This window comes from Ceratina calcarata, unplaced genomic scaffold (assembly GCF_001652005.2).
Source record: "Ceratina calcarata isolate Rehan_Ccalc_2016 unplaced genomic scaffold, ASM165200v1 scaffold127.2, whole genome shotgun sequence".
NCBI lineage: Eukaryota > Metazoa > Arthropoda > Insecta > Hymenoptera > Apidae > Ceratina > Ceratina calcarata.
This window is the reverse complement of record NW_017133727.1, coordinates 997446-1014736: the sequence shown is the minus strand read 5'-3', so window position 1 is coordinate 1014736 and position 17291 is coordinate 997446. Positions and strand designations below refer to the sequence as shown.

The 17291-nt window shown below is 40.7% G+C and overlaps 3 protein-coding genes across 3 annotated transcripts in view; all 3 read left to right on the top strand.

Moving 5' to 3' along the window:
* LOC108628852 (uncharacterized) overlaps nt 1–9701 on the top strand; it is a 26244-nt gene extending 16543 nt beyond the window's left edge. Inside the window, exons 2-10 of the mRNA XM_018031058.2 lie at nt 1460–1565; nt 1765–1990; nt 2772–3257; nt 4199–5630; nt 5856–6202; nt 6276–6782; nt 6872–6984; nt 7065–7272; nt 7380–9701. Of these exons, the coding sequence (XP_017886547.1) occupies nt 1475–1565; nt 1765–1990; nt 2772–3257; nt 4199–5630; nt 5856–6202; nt 6276–6782; nt 6872–6984; nt 7065–7272; nt 7380–7947 (3978 nt within the window). The 5' untranslated portion in view covers nt 1460–1474 and the 3' untranslated portion in view covers nt 7948–9701. The remainder of the gene's footprint in view (nt 1–1459; nt 1566–1764; nt 1991–2771; nt 3258–4198; nt 5631–5855; nt 6203–6275; nt 6783–6871; nt 6985–7064; nt 7273–7379) is intronic.
* Nucleotides 9702–12446: 2745 nt separating this feature from the next.
* On the top strand, nt 12447–14978 carry LOC108627748 (chitin-binding domain protein cbd-1; the record flags this gene model as incomplete). The annotated part of the gene is made up of 1 exon (XM_026816394.1): nt 12447–14978. A coding segment is annotated over one exon (2028 nt), but the record flags the coding sequence as incomplete, so codon positions are not given.
* A 1610-nt stretch (nt 14979–16588) lies between these two features.
* LOC108627745 (uncharacterized) overlaps nt 16589–17291 on the top strand; it is a 3849-nt gene continuing 3146 nt past the window's right edge. Inside the window, exons 1-2 of the mRNA XM_026816953.1 lie at nt 16589–16595; nt 16719–17012. Coding sequence (XP_026672754.1) covers nt 16589–16595; nt 16719–17012 — 301 coding nt within the window. The remainder of the gene's footprint in view (nt 16596–16718; nt 17013–17291) is intronic.

Below are 17291 nucleotides of genomic sequence, written 5' to 3'. Positions count from 1 at the left end.
AATTTGAAATATAAGTAATTTTCACCCTTTCGGCATACGTCAATTGCCGGTAGTTCCAGTGTTGAAAAATACAAATCGTATCTAATTGGGAAAATTGTGTGAACTCTCAAATGAATGCAGAAGCTATACTCATTTGGCTGCTAATATTATACATATACTATAAACGGAGTTCTCTTATGTGGTTCCACGGAGCGTAGTTGGATTGCACAAGTGTCGCAGGTATTCGAACTATCCGTGAACTCGGTGTACCGTGGAACATGCATCATATTCAGTATTCGTGACACGTAAGCGATTCGATTATACGAACGATAGGTAGTACATTTGAATGACGCACAAAGTGCAACAGCCGACGTCATTGTTCTTCTGCTTGCTATGTTAAATATATCGCGAATACAGCTGCGAGAATAATGTGCCGACTGAGTAAAAGTTCCGGAGAGTTTCGTCAGAAAAATTTCAATTAATTACCATCGAATCGGTTAGATTAAGGATTTATGGTAGTGCAATCTGAATTTACGTAGAAATATTGCATTCGGATACCTAATTGAGGAAACTTTCGTTGACGATTAGATTCGTCTCTTCATATTATGGGAGTGGGATCGTAGGGTATCCTTTCTACTAATAGAAATGATCAGAATACTCTCTAATCTAAGAAATATGTATCTTTATTAGATCATATTCCGACGACCCATCGTCGCCCTGACTCCACGAAACGACTTCGTAACTTCACATCCGCACATTGCACACACTCCACTTCACACTCATAATCGATCAAATTACGCCATTCTGTTATTGGCAACGAGACGCATGGAGTCCCAACGGCTCGGGGCAGCCTTTGCAAATCGTAATTGTCTGAAAAGCCCGACACTTTGTATATGTATATACCAGTTCGAAATCATTCGGACAATTAACGATAACGATAACTCCAAACCGCGGACCTCGGTGGATCCTCCCCGCGTAACCTGACGACACGTGACTCATTCCTACAATATTCACAAATTGTGGATTTTTATAAAACAATAAAAGTTGTATTTTATATTAGATCTTCATATTTACGCGTTCTAGTAATGATTCCTTAATCACGGAATACGTCGTTCTTCACCTACTTCGTATTCATAGACAAACTGAAGATTGTTATAAGAAATGAAAATTGCATTTTATGACATCGTCGAATATAAATTCATATATTCTCTATACATATATTAATACATTCTGCTTGAGATTCATTGAATTACGAAATAAATACGTCGTCACCTAGTTTTTGACACATGCCATGACGATGACAGACGCTTCTGTCGACTGCTTGTTCTGTTACCAGATTCACGAAACGCATTACAGAATTCCGACGATAGCTGTTATTTATACTCCTTAGACTTAGACTTTGTCTTCTGACTGAGTCGAACATCTTACCTTTCGATTCCTATTTTCAAGTAATTTTCATGGTCTATGTAATTTTGTACAGGAGGAGAAAGCCAAGATGTTGAGAGCTGGATCTATATTGGGCGTGCTGGTCCTGTTGACCATCGCGAAGATCGCCGTCTCGAGTCGATGTTTAACGATGCTCGAAGGTAAATCAGAGACCGATGCCCGATTAAAGATTTTTATTATAAATTAATATCATGTATATAAAACAGTTACAGTAAAGTATTACGTACATCGATATAACATTTATATTCAGTGATTATACAAATTTGATTAACTCGACTTCTGTGAATAAGCTAAGAATTGGTTCGATCAATATAAAGGATTGACATAATTGTTTGACAGAGATGAATCCGAAGCGAGTAGTTCAACTAGATGGACAGCCGTTGACTATTAACTTCGAGGTATCCCGCCGAGTGACCCAAAGGTTGGCCACGATAATTATGAAGATCTTCTTAACGGAGGTACTCGGTTATTCCGGAGTGTCTATCTTTGAAATGGAGGACGAGTTCAAAGTAGACGACACTTTCAGGAGACTATCCGACGACGTAATCTTTGGTGGCCAGCAAAGGTGAGCCAAATCGTTTCCAAATTAATAAGAAGTATTCCTCTGTTCATTGAACTTGGCAGTGCTTTAAGAACTTATTTTTCCTAACGATGGGTGTGTTCGTTGAGCAAGGCTGGGTAAGACTGTAACATATCTGCGCCGCAGATTTGGCCGTTGCCCTCGACGAGTATAGTGCAAGGAACACAGATATAGCGAGGTCGTAAAATTCAGGTAGTTGAAATCGGCACCCCTTTAATGACACTCCTTGCCGTCTTTATGGCACTTAGGACTGTATATATATCGCACACCGATAACGACAATCCCCATTATCCGAATCTAGCTTGTTGAATGGTTTTACTTGTTATGATGTAAGCGAGCCACCGAGTAATCCGATACAAGTCAAATATCATCATAAAATTTTACAACCCTGAACTCGACTCAAGGAGTTTCGCTATCCTGGAAAAGATTGCGGTTATCCATTACAAACTCTAAGGGAATTTTACGACCTCGTAAATTCCCCCGAGTAGACAAGGACCTTCTATTCTCTTTCTTGGAGAGGTTTTACCGGGTCTCCCGTTTTATTATTTTTGGAAGTTCGAATCATGATTTGATAAAATGCTAAAATATACGATTTCAATATGATCGATTATGAAATTTACTATACGAATTATTACATGAGCAATGCATATGAAATTTCACATCAAATGTCGGATTACTATTGTGCCACGATTTTTATTATAACCAGTATGTGGATTGTGTATATTGCTACATGGATTAACAACCCTATACTAATTTGCTCGCACAGACTTCCAATGGTGAACATGGAGGTGTGGATTCCACCACAGCTGGACACGATGCCTCTATTAACTTCGCACGACGTTAAGGAATGCGGATCCATCGCGCCGCCAGGTCATTTCGGTTGGTTCGTCCCCGCTGCGTTATCTAGGCTGCACGACAGTTGGATAACGTTCACGAAACGCGAGACAGCGGCTCGTTTCGCGGTGGACGAGCGGACGTTGGAGAGCGTCCGAAATTTCACGACAGACCCGGAGACGAGAACGCATTATTGCAATGAATCGTTCTGTCAGCGAGGGATGTACGTTCCCGACTGGTGCCAGAACGAAACGTGCGCTCTGCTGTTGACCAGCTATCCCGACGCGACCGATTTCGTGAGGAGCCACATCGAGGAGATGAGACTGTACGTGAAAGTCGCTTGGGTTGGCTCGAACTTGAAGTACCTGTCCGAAACCTTGACCGAGGAACTGTCGACCGATCGAAACGTGACCGACAGGTAATCGCATTTCTTTTAATTAATGCAATACCAGTTTCAATGCGACATTTCTATGCAGAGTTATTGGAACCTGCTACTCTCGATTTGCATAATTCCTACTATGATAAGCGCTGGTTTCTATCTCTCGCGAATTATAAGTTACCAGCACATTGTTCGCGAGTTGAAAACAATTTTTCTCGAAGGCTCTTTGCGCTCGAGCGTGTCCAAGCTGCGTCGCGCGATACAATCGTTGCCCGAAATAGAACCGCGAAAAATTCCGCCGTTCCGAATGTTGCCATCAAGAGGCCCACCGAGAACGTGATTAGAAAAATCGCCGTAACAAGGCGAACTATTCTAGTTGACCTGGCGTTTCATTTTTTATGTACCCATCCCATTTGAGCCTATTGAAAAAATTGGCCTTCGCCTCGCCAGTTCTTCTGAAATATTTTTGACACACGTACACTCTTTCGCAACAGTTTTTTTTTCTCTGCGTGTGTATCTTATTTACATACCTGTTAACAGGTGTACCCATGTTCGTGACAGTCAGAATAATTTTTGTCACTTGGTAATAAGAAAGCATAGCAGAAGTATTTATTTTGTATGTTAGAACGTAGTCCAAGACGCAAAAAAGAGTAACAACAAAATGCCAGAATACGATGGTCACACTCTATATTTGTCATTAGATAAGACTGTATAATGCAAAATTGTCTTTTTTTTTCGCAATATCCATTACGTGATTTTTGTAGAGATTCTCAAGTTAAAAATTCTGTATATCAAAAATATATAATTTATTTAGTGTATCTTTATGAGAAACGTTTGTAGAATCCAAGACCGTGTAACTGTATGTTCCTGGCACGAGAAACTGCATAAGAGTTGTATTGTAAACAATGACAAAAGTAGTTTTCGTTGTACTGTGAAACAGTATTTAATAAATTCTGCACAATAACGTTTTTACACGACAGATCTCTCGTGATGCTGCACTGGACTCCGAGCACCGTGATCCCGAACGAAAGAGCCTTCAACACCATCCCGTTCCCACGTTGCGGCATGAACGGTTCACAGATCGGCTGTAAATACGAATCGAACAGATTGATCAAACTGGTCTGGAACAGATTAGAGATCGCTGCGAGATTGGCGTTCGAGGCGATTAATCACGCGAAGTTCACGGGTGAGATGTACGAGGATCTGATTGATCGTCATAATAGGTTGAAGTACGAAACTGGGAGCGTGGACGAGGAGGACGTCGCGTGTAGCTGGTTGAAGGATAATCTGAATTACACCCTCGAAACGTGGATGCCAAGTAACGCGGACAAGAACACGTTGTTCGTCGGTGGTATATTCCCGATGAACGAAGCGTTCTATTCAGGAAAATCCATACTGATCGCTTCAAAAATGGCCAAGGACGCCATCAACGTGAACAACACTATCCTCAGAGATTACAATTTCACGTTATTGGTGAACGACGGCCAGTGTAAATCCGACATGGTGATGAGGTCGTTCATCGACTACATAGTTTATAATCAATACGAGAAGTTGGTCGGCGTTTTGGGGCCAGCCTGTTCGGAAACTGTTGAGCCTCTGGTCGGAGTTTCAAAGCACTATAAAACCGTGGTCATCAGCTACAGTGCCGAGGGTTCTACGTTCAACGATCGTACCAAATACCCTTACTTCTTCCGGACTATCGGTGAAAACAAGCAGTACAGGCACGTCTACTTGCAGCTGTTGAAAAAATTAGGATGGACCAGAGTGGCGTCGTTGGCCGAGGACGGGCAGAAGTATACAGAATATATATCCTACATGCAAGACATGTTCAGGGATAATGGGATTGTGTTCGTGGCGAACGCGAAATTCCCGAAGGAACGAGAGGCCGACGCGATGACCAAGTATTTGCAGGACTTGAAACAGAAGAAGGCGAAGATCATTATCGCCGATATATATGATCAAGTGGCTCGACAAGTGATGTGCGAGGCGTACAGATTGGAAATGACCGCGGTACAAGGTTACGTGTGGTTCCTACCCCTTTGGCTGCGGCCAGAATGGTACGACACCGATCAATATAATAAAGACGGCGAACAGGTACCGTGTACTACCGCGGAAATGAACAAAGCGATAAACGGTCATTTAAGCTTGTCGCACGCTTATTTCGCCCCTGACGACGATATCATGCAAGAGGGTATAACGGTTCGTCAGTGGCGCGATCGTTACGAGCTCGATTGCAAACAGAGAAATCAGCCGCCGTCGAATTACGCTGGCTTCGCGTATGATGCTATGTGGACGTACGCGTACGCGATGGATCGCCTCCTCCGAGAGAATCAGAGCTATGTGTTCGATCTCCACAGCGAACAGACTGTTACCCGATTGACGGATATCATTGGTGAAACGGATTTCTACGGGGTACGTAAAGATAAATTATAGATATAGCAGCTTAGAGATAGGAAAAAATGATTTTAAATACATTAGTAAAAAAAATGATGCCATCACGAGTTTTGTTTCAAATTAAAGCGTGAAACCTCGACTTCAAAATGCTATTCAGAGATTTTTGATATGACGCGCTCCTTGACTCTCGAAAAATGATTTTGAACATATCGTACTGATCAGGAAACGAATCGTTTGACGTAGGTATCAGGGAGAATTAAATTCTACGGTGGTCCCTCGAGACACTCGGTAATCAACATTGTACAATTCGTTAACAACGAGACCCGGTTGATCGGCAACTTCTATCCGAACGTTTCGGAAACGAGACACGAAGTAGTGGGTGGAAGACTGGATCTGAACATGTCCGCCCTCGTCTGGTTGTCGGACAAGATGCCTGACGATGGCTCAGAGCCACCTCAGCGGTGCGTCATCGCCGCCTTCGCCGATTTCTTGGACGTCTCTTGCGAATTCGCATTCGTGATCGTTAACTTGCTAGGAGTTGGTGTACTGGGGATGTTGCTGATCATCGCGTTCATCATCATTAAGAAGAAGTAAGCAGGCAGTAATCATTTTATTCGTTTTGGTACACGTAGGTACGTGAAATTAATAGTAATTTTCAAATAGGTACGAAAAGAAAGTGCGTTTGCACGAGAAGTACATGAAGTCCCTGGGCCTGGGCTACCCCCAGGACGATCTGGATAAGTGGGAAATACCTAGAGACAGAGTCGTCATTAACCGGAAATTAGGAGAGGGTGCCTTCGGAACGGTTTACGGTGGCGAGGCGTTCTTCCCTGACAAAGGCTGGCTGGCGGTGGCCGTGAAAACTCTGAAACTCGGTAGCTCCACCGAAGAGAAACTGGACTTCCTCAGCGAGGTGGAAGTAATGAAAAGATTCGAGCACAAGAACATAATTAAACTGTTGGGCGTTTGCATCAAGGGTGACCCTGTTTTGACAGTTATGGAGTTTATGCTTTACGGCGATTTGAAGACGTATCTGCTGGGCAGAAGACACTTGGTGAACGACCATAATTACGAAGACTCGGACGAGATCTCTAACAAAAAACTGACCGCCATGGCGTTAGACGTGGCCAGGGCGCTCAGTTATTTGGCTCAACTGAAGTACGTTCACAGGTAAGTCCTTGGACATATTTTTATTAGTGATCGTGTCTAGAAATTCGTTCGCTACGAGCTTGCAAGTGAATTTCAATTTCCTTCCTCAGAGACGTCGCTTCGCGCAATTGTTTGCTGAACGCCCAGAGGATAGTGAAGCTCGGCGACTTCGGTATGACGCGACCGATGTACGAGAACGATTATTACAAATTTAATCGAAGAGGTACGCAAGACTGATTATTGAAATTTTAAACAATAATTCTAAGCAATACACGATTCTTATACGAATTTCGTATTTCTCAGGCATGCTGCCCGTAAGATGGATGGCTCCAGAGTCTCTGGGCCTCGGAATTTTCACTCCAGCCTCCGATGTCTGGTCCTACGGCGTTCTACTTTACGAGATTATTACGTTCGGAAGCTTCCCATTCCAAGGGATGAGCAACAACGAAGTGCTGACGCACGTCAAGGCTGGAAATTCGTTAGTCGTTCCCAAAGGAATAAAACCGCTGTTGTAAGATCGATTCGTTAATTTTACTTTTACGTGAAGAGAAAGCAATATCATGATAGTACTGTCACTTAACATTCTTAAAAACGAGGTTTCTTTTTAACATTTTCCAGAGAGAATCTGATTTACTCTTGCTGGAGAGTAGACCACACGAAGAGGCCGACGGCTCCGGACATCGTCGACTTCTTAGCCAAGAACCCTCAGATCTTAGCTCCGTGTTTAGACGTTCCTTTGGCCAGCGTTCAGATCGAGCACACCGGGCAAATAGAACTGCAGCTTACGGAGAATATAAGAAAGTTCTCGTTGTCCTGGCCGCCACAGAATCCGTCTACGACTCGGTCCTCGACGTCGACGAGCCCCATAGGACTGCCTCCTCCTCTACTGGACATCAACGGGCAGGACGACAAACAGAATCAGGACTCGTTGTTGAGCGACGTGATCGGCGATTTAGACAGTTCCAGGCCACTCCTGTTGAACTCCGATGAATTTTTCCCGGGGTCGCCGGTGGCCGTGCAATCTCCGAAACGCAAAGACGATCTCGCGCACAGATACGTGAACGTTCAACCAGGCATTTCACCCGGTCACGACTACAAAGGTCAGAACGGTGGAAGTATTCAACTGCAGGAGAGGAACGTTAAGTTGCCGGAGAAAAATAATTCAGAGGCAATGTCGATTCTTTGACGGCAGCACAAGCGCGCGATTCCGCGACGGAAATCGATGATAAATTTCCATAGACACGCCGAAGGCATATTTGAAAAATATGCAAATGAGATCTCGAGCGTTTGAGTCCTTCGAGGAGGACAGATAGTCGGACGAAGAGCAAAGAGCAGCTGGCGCGAGTCCTCGGCCGGAGAGTAAGTGGAACCTCGCGTCGACGAGGGTTCGCGGTTTCTTCTGTTTTCGTTTAATAATGCGAATGAACGCGCTGTTGGATCGTTCGATTTATCTGGAGATTAATATCCTGCCGATTTAACTATGATAATGGAAGTCTACACTATCGTAGGTACCAGTGACCTGGTTGGTGCAATCAGCGAAAATACCGTTTTGAGTCTGAGAATGAAAACTGGTTCCGTAAATTTTCGCTCAATCCACTTTTTTTGAGACTGATACGCTTATCGTTAGAGAAATTAAGTTACTTCTTAGCCCTTTCTTTCCCAAATCGTTCCCTGCCCAACGCGAGTCGACGCTCCTATTTTACCACTGAACCTCGAGACGTTTACCATTTACAAACCATTTGGTAGAATGATCGCAAGAATTGGGGAAGGTGATTGACGATAGCAGTTTTACGGAGATTTTGCTCGTCGCCGGGAAAAAAGAGATATTGCCGAAGATTCAACTGTAATAAATAAAAAGTACAGAGGAAACAATTAATATTCACGAAAGAAATTCAAAATATCGAATTTACATGTAAAAATAAGGGTACGCGGTGCTCGACGGCAATGCTGCCCCCTGACGCGTATAGACGCGTATATACGCGAGATAAACAGACACGTAGATAGTCAGATAAATAGGATGAGAATTTTCTCTTCCAAGAGTGAAAGTATTTTGATAAACGTTTCTCAAAATAGAAATTTCCATTGCCCTAGTGTCCAGTAATAAACGACATTGATAAGAATGTTTTTCTATGTATGCACGGGTATATATGTATGTATGCGGTCAGTGAAGTGAAGAGCTAGACTAGACGAACGGGCATAGTCATCTCCGCGCACCAAGATAAGCAGCATTTCTCTGTCCAAAAGCTGTCGTCGATTCTCGAAACTTTATTTGAGACACACCCTTCGAGCAATCATTCGACGCTATCGAGTAGGCGCATTTTGAAACCGAATAGGAACCGAGCAATACTTTACACGCGAACTAGTATCCACGTTCTCACGTACGTGTAACCATGACATTTACTATATAGCAAACGTATATATTTTACGAAATTACCATTCGCGAAATAACGAAACGATCGAACGCATCTGGTAAATATATTTTTTGACTATTATACAATCCATTTTGCGATGCGAACCCAATCGCCACTGTTTGTAACACTCGATCCTCGCTAGAGTTAGCACAGGTTGAAAAGCGGTCACTACAAACGTGGTCATTATTACGTACAGTATATCACGTATCGCGACTATTTATTCACATAGGCAGAGAAACTTTGACTTCCTTGTAAAGCTAATATTTAATACAGATGTATATACATGTGTATATGTTAAGTCGATCTCGTCGCGAGCATCGCAAGCAATTTATTTTCATTCATAAGATAGAGATATGTACATACATACACGTGGCTCGCGGCGAGGGAACAGTTCTCTAGATGCGCAATAACATTTTACGTTGTACGTACGAACAAGTTGTTAAAATTTATGTCACAGCGGATAGACCCACAGATCAAGGCAATCGATTGTAGGAAATAATCAAAGATACAAGAAAGTGGATACACGAAAGTGTTTACCTGAAAAAATTTAATTAACCAAACCTGATTACTTCGTAAGAATTAATCGATTGTCTCAAGATGTTAATTTGTGATTGTCGGTGTTCACATGTTGCCTGAATTTTAATGTAAGAGCGGCCAAAAATATTTCACTTTGCTCCGCACCTCCTCATCAATGATACTATTTATTTTCATATCCGTTATCGAGATAAGTATATTCTCATCGTATCGTTTACTCATCGTTATATTCTTTAACGAAAGACTAAGTTTTATTTTTGATACAACTTTTCAGCGAGGCATTTCTTTTTTCCTTTACATCCTTGGAGAACGTGTTCCTAACGTTTGGTCAATTAAAAAGCAGACACCCTGTGACACGTGTAATCACTGTTATAATTAAGCGACGATTCATTAGTCGTTTCGAGTCATGTAGATTGAAAATGATTTTGGTCGACTTTTTTACGTCAAACCGCTCACAATTATTATCGATTATTCAGTATCGTTACATCACATCGGTCACGCTTATCGTAGTACTTAGGGATAAGTTTTTCTCCTTTTTTTACGTCGGGTATAGATTAGGCTAATAATTAGACTGCGGGTTGTAAAATAGAAGAATTACGTAAACGACGTATAAACGCGCTTGGAATATTAAGAGGCGAGCGCATATTACATAGAACGAAAGAAATAGAATGCATTTTGCATAAAAATCCGCGGTCTACTAATAATCGATTATACGAACGTCCGTTCTCAAGGACGAGCCTTCTGTTCTACATTATATGTAGAGGAATATGTATAGAAAGCGCGAGTTTAATCTGTGGGTTCACGGTGCCGTAGCACCGGGTCAGAACAGTACAATCCTTCCTAAATAGCTTTAACGCGAGACAGAAACTGTTGTTCTATACGGAGATCGAAATGATAAACCGTTCTGTACAGATTACAGACATTGTTATTCCTCGAGAGAATGTCACTCTCGGATTAAATCGTATGAAAACTTCTTTTCGTTATTGAATCCTTTTCCTACCAAAATAATTTCCAGGGTTCGAGATTCTTCTCTATGTTTAAGAAGATGTAATACACAGGGCACAATTATTTTGTCAAAAGTTGGAGACACTTTTAACGATCTTTAAATAAAAGAATCTTTGAATATAAAATAATTTTGTCAATGTTACTAAATAATAAATCAGAACAGCGATACAATCAAATGTATATTTTGTCATTTTATCCTCTTCCTAATAAAATTATTTCCAGAGTTCGAAATTCTTAACGAATGCACAGCGAACTCCAGATTAGAAAAGAAGGTAAACGCTTGAACTCTCATGAGTAATGTTGGACGACTAAGTATTTGCCTCCTAGTTATCTCTAGTTTTAAGAAACGTATTGTTAAATTAGTCACTAGGTTCAAAATCAACCCTGTGTCACAGGGCTAGAAGTGACCCTCCCTTCCTATAGTTAAGGTATATATATATATATATGTCCGCCGAATTCCAAAACAGATTCAGTCTGGACTCAATACAAACCACATTCGTCTTGAATTCCTCTACGTTGTGCAGTACCTTGGAGACACTCAACCGAGCCTAGTTTCTCTACGAATCCTGAACGCAACAGTAAATAATAGTATTTAATTGATTTAATGGTAAAATAAAATCGATATACTCTAAACAAATATGAAATTCAATTACAACATTTAACTTTCTTCGAAAGTAGTAATCGGTGTCGTGATAAATGCAACATGGTTTCATAAAAAATTTCGTTCAGATCTTGTGATAAGCCGTAGAACTGCTTTCACGCGATAGTGTTAATTGTTATCTATTATCTTGATACATCGACGTCCAGATATATACACGTACACAGTCATAAAATACAACGAATAACAATTATTTTCATTTTTGGCAAATGATCGTCGATATTTAATCATCGAGAGTATCTCATAATCCGACGTTTTTAGCCCGCTACCTAATAACTCAAGAATTTCCAACAAACCACGCGATTATTAATTCCTTATCAGATACCGAATTTCCGACATTTACAAGAAAAGTGAGTAAGCAACAAATATAAATGCTGTATTGGAACTTTAAATGTAAATTTACAACATGATCAAATGCAATATTTAAATAAAGAAATTGTTATTTAAAACGCATTTGTTCATCTTGTACTATAAAGATTTAATTTTGCACACGAATCTACGGTCTACTCACCGACACTCATTTGGTACCACAAATTGACATTTATCTAGATGTAACACTTTTTAGTATATAAGTATGAAAGTAGAAAAACTGATAGAGTTCACAAGTGTCTTTGCTTTGTACTTGTCTACACTCAAAAATATATCTTCTGTAAACAGCTTCCAACATTAGTCACCTAATCCTAAGAAGCTTGAATATAATTTGGAAAAGAGAAGTTTCGAGAAATCTTTGTTCAAAAAAAAAGAATGAAGTATATTCGCACTACTCAACGATTACATTATAAATCGTATCACATATACATACGAACACAGGGCCAAAGTACGAAAATACAAGCAAGATACGATAATCTGAATCGATGATCAATGATAAGTCATTCTATAAAAGTATGGTCAAATATCTTGAATATATCAGTATCTTTCGAATAAAGTATAGCGTAGTGACCCGGATTATTTTTAATTTCTCCGTAATGAGAGGTGAGTATCGGTGGAAAGGGGCATGGAGTTCGCGTCGAATGAACCCTTATTATAAAATCCTTTATTACTCGATCTTTAATTAATTAAATTACTTAATCCCTCATTTTAGAATTATTCCTGTCAGCGGTCGCCTTCTTGGCGGTGATCGCCAGTGTCGTTTCCCTCGACACGGGACTAAAAGCGAATCAGTGTCTTTCGGGTCGATTTTCGCCACACGAATGCATATGTTCATTATATTACGAGTGCATCAACGGAGTAATTTATGAAAGAACTTGTCCAGCTGGTCAAGAGTTCGACATGAACAAGAAGACATGCGTGCCAGCTAAAGACGCGATTTGCTACCAGCCGGACGATCAAGTTTATTGTCCACAAGAAGGCAACGCGGTCATACCTGATAAGAACAATTGTGGCAGATATTACGAATGCAACGACGGAGAAAAAACGGAAAAAGTTTGCAGCGACGGATTATCGTTCAGCGAGGAGCTGGGAATATGTACTTGGCCACCGAGCATCGACTGCCAAGTGAAAACACGGGTAGCCTCACCTTTCTCATTTAGCGAAGTGGAAAGTAAGAAAGGTTTGAAGTGTCCAGCGAAGGGACACGTGCGTTTGCCGCACGAATGTCTCTCAACTTCGTATTACGAATGCAACAACGGGGTGATGATTGGTAAAGAATGCCCGCATGGGTTGATATACGATTGTGTCAAGGAGGCTTGCGATTATCCAGACGCGGGTATCTACGAGGATCTATGGTTGACGCAGAAATTTGACTGTCCATCAGAATGTACTCCAAATGGTAACAAACTTATCCGTCACGAAACGAATTGTTCATATTTTTACCGATGTTCAGGAAATCAGAAAAAATTAGACAAATGTATCGTGGGTCGCTATTTCAACTGTCTCCTTCAAACGTGCGATCTGCCCGAGAACACGGATTGCACAGAAGTCACGACCTATCCACCGCCGACGACGACGATAGATACGGGCTGTCCAAGATGCGATTGCGGACTCATTCGTTACTCTCACAGTGATTGTTCCATGTACTACGAGTGCGAGAACGGTGTTAAAAAGCTGAAGCAATGTCCTACCGGCCTTTACTACGATGGCGAAAGGAAGATCTGCGATTATTTAGAGAACGTTAATTGCACGAAGCCGGGCTGCAAGGAAGGAGAGAAGACGCCTCACCAATGTCAATGCGACAGATACTACGTCTGTCAGAACGGAGAGAAAGTGGTCGAACTTTGTCCATCCGGAAAGCATTTCGACGCCGATCGAAAGGTCTGCGACGACCCGGACAAGGCCCATTGCCAACTTACGAATAATCATTGCATCGGTAAATGTTCATCGTCCTCCTCTACGGAGAATCTCCCTCACGAGGACTGCAGGAAGTATTGCAAATGCAATCAAGGGGTCTCCACGCCCATGGACTGCCCTAAGAATAAGATCTACGATACGGAGACGAAATTATGCCAATTCCCGGAGAACGTGAAGAACCCGCAATGCGAACCTTTCCCGTGCGACTCGAACACCCTGCTGCCGCATCAGTGCTACTGCGACAGGTATTTCCAGTGCAGGAACAGGACGAAGATTCTGCAATGGTGCGAGGACGGAAAGCACTTCGACTATGAAACGCAGAGCTGCGTGCTCTGCAAAGACGCTCACTGTTTCGCCGCGAGGGTGCCCAGCCGTTTGGAAGGATGCAAGCAGAGCTGCGCGTCGAACGTTCCCGGGAAATTCATCGCGCACGAGAACTGCGAGAAGTATTGCACGTGCAACGATTGCAAAGGCCAGAAGATCAACGATTGCCCGCCGTATCGGTATTACAATCCGAAAACTGGTCAATGCGACAGGCCCGAGAACATAGTGGATCTGTCCTGCGAACCGTTCCCCTGCGTTCCTGGCTCCGACGGTGATTTGCCGCACGAGTGCGACTGTTCTCTCTATTATAGATGCGAGAACGGAAAGAGGAAGGAAAGACACTGCCCCGAAGGAATGAAGTTCGATTACGACACATTTACCTGCGTACAGGCGGGTGCTCATTGCTATTATAAAAATTCCTCTAGTATCTATAATCTGGAGGGAAAGAAAGTAGGATGCGTGCTCGTTCCATCCGATATACCGATCGTTCAATGACTTCTGAAAACTGTAAAAAATATTTAAATTCTATAATTACTTAGCTACATGTTGTAGTAGATCGTAGAGAATACGTATTTAGTTTAAAGCCTTTATTCGCTGTTTATTTTAATTTATTTTCTGTATCGAATTTATGATTAAACTTGACACGGCATGACCCATAAAGAGGGTTACTTTATTTATGAGATATTGTATTACCAATAAAGAATGATGAATCATTATAATATTACTACCTTATATGTTATTGCCAGTCAAAAACTAGAAATATAAGTATAAACTTTCACACTGGTAAGACCTCTTAAGGGACACAATCCTAGACAAAGTACTATAGATATCTTAATGAAACTTGAGAAACATCTAAATAGATTCTTTTTGAACACGTCTCTCAAGTTTCGTTCAATTCCGAATATGATACATCTTCCAAGTTTCAAGTTCCTAATTGGGGCTAATCGTTGATGACTCCGTTGCCTTTTGTACATTAAGATTCTCAGAATAATTGTAATAAATAAAATTTGTATCAAATCAATGTAACATGTTTAAGTATCATCCTCGTCACAATGGTTTCCAGTTATATGTATATCATAGGTCAGAGGTGGAGAACGTGCGGCCTCCGTGAATTTCTTGTGCAACCTCCTTTTACGGTATCAAATTTTATTTATATTTTAATGTATTCAATTACCTTCAAGCAAGAAACTATTGCAAATATCCCACTAACTTAAATTTTCCATCAAATTTTAAAATTATTTTAAGTATTATTGCCGTGTTAATTATTTATAATTTCATATAATTATTATTTTCCTATTGTATTTCTTTATAATGTAATGAATTTAAAAATACTTCTACTAATATTATTTTTATTTGAATACATAGTTGTTTATTAAAATTTAAAAATTTGCTTAAACAAATAAAAATATCAAGAGTAAAATATGGATAAGTTCCTATATAATGATTCCGTTTCGGGTGTTAATACCGATGTGAAATAAAGAGAACGTACGTAATATCGCAAGAGAGTTGAAGACAAACCGATAAAGCCATCGATATCTAATGTACATTTTCGTGGACACGGTTGGACAAAAGCTGTTGACTAAAAATCTGGTGTCGTAATGAAACAACTTCGGTTTTACGATAACCAGACCTTGTGAAGTAAAATTCCAACGTCCGAAAATTGATCCTTTTATCGATATATAGATCTGAGATAATGTACACACATGAGAAAAGAAGCGCCGCTTATACTTAGAATTCAGAAACGCGTTCGATACCATAATCGCGTTTCAATGTCAAATGTATTAGGAAATTTTACGGAATCTCTCAATTCATTACATTATTGTCGTCGGAGTGAAAAAACTTCGTTTATTAATATTCTTCATTCATTTACTTGTTTACAAAATTTAATAGACAAGTTTTATTATTATATCCGATGCCTACATTAAATGACATTAATTCATAGAACAAGAAGTTTCATAACACTTTTCAGATATAATAGAAAAGATCTTAAGTGGTTTACGCTTGACGAAATATAGCACAGGTTTCAAGAACAGGCAGTCTTATCTATATTATTATATTCTTATTAATATTAAAAATAAAATGAAAATTACGAGTAATGCTGGCAATAAATCATAACATAATTGATCAAATCTGACTTTTCGGCTGCCGAATGGATTTTGTTAAATACTGACACTGTACATATACGTGGCTGACTGTTGAAGAATTTAGTAACAAGAAAAGAAAGTACATGCTTTGATTTTTAATAAATAAATACATAGTACGTCTCCTTCTTTAGTTCGAAATTTTTAATATTTCGGTTTGCATCAGAATCAGCAGTCTGTTGTGACACATTAGATAATGATAACAGTGCAGCAAGATGCAATTTAGAAAATTAATATTATGCATATAAAAGAATTGGAAGAGTAATATTGATTTGGGAATCATTTTGGAAATCAGATCGGTAAATCGTAGACCGGGATGATAAGATAAAAAACTAGTGTATTAATGATAAGACATGTTGCTTACTATAAAAGTGAGTTGCGTGTAATTGAGATTGATCAGTATTCCCGAAAGAAGATATTGATAAAGTAACCTCGCCCAAATTGTGTCGTTAAGAGCAATCGCCCGTGATGATCCGTAAGTAACACGAAAGATTCTTTAAAACATTTTACTTAACGAAAAGAGTGATCCATCAGACGATTGAAACGATATTATTAGAATGAATATAAAAGTTTATTTATATAAAAATATCGATTTTAGGGATCTGTTTCCTGATCGTCGTCGCCGCCAGCGTGGCAACGGCGGAGGATGAAGTGAAGCCCGAATACTGCATAGACTACCATCCACAATGTCCGGTAGATGAAACGGCTAATTCAACAGCGACTCATCTCCCGGTATACCAGGATTGTCATAAATTCTACAAGTGCGATTATGGACGCGCATGTGTATTCTCGTGCCCGACCTACAATGGTGGTACAAGACAGTTGGTTTTCAATCCAAAGCTGCAAGTTTGCGATTATCCATGGAACGTACCAGGATTGCCAAATTGTGAGGGTGAATCGCCGACCAATCCACCACCAACTTATCCACCAATAACTTATCCACCACCAACCAATCCCCCAATAACTTATCCACCACCAACCTATCCCCCAATAACTTATCCACCACCAACTTATCCACCACCAACTTATCCACCACCAACTTATCCACCACCAACTTATCCACCACCAACTTATCCACCACCAACTTATCCACCACCAACTTATCCACCACCAACTTATCCACCACCAACTTATCCACCACCAACTTATCCACCACCAACTTATCCACCAC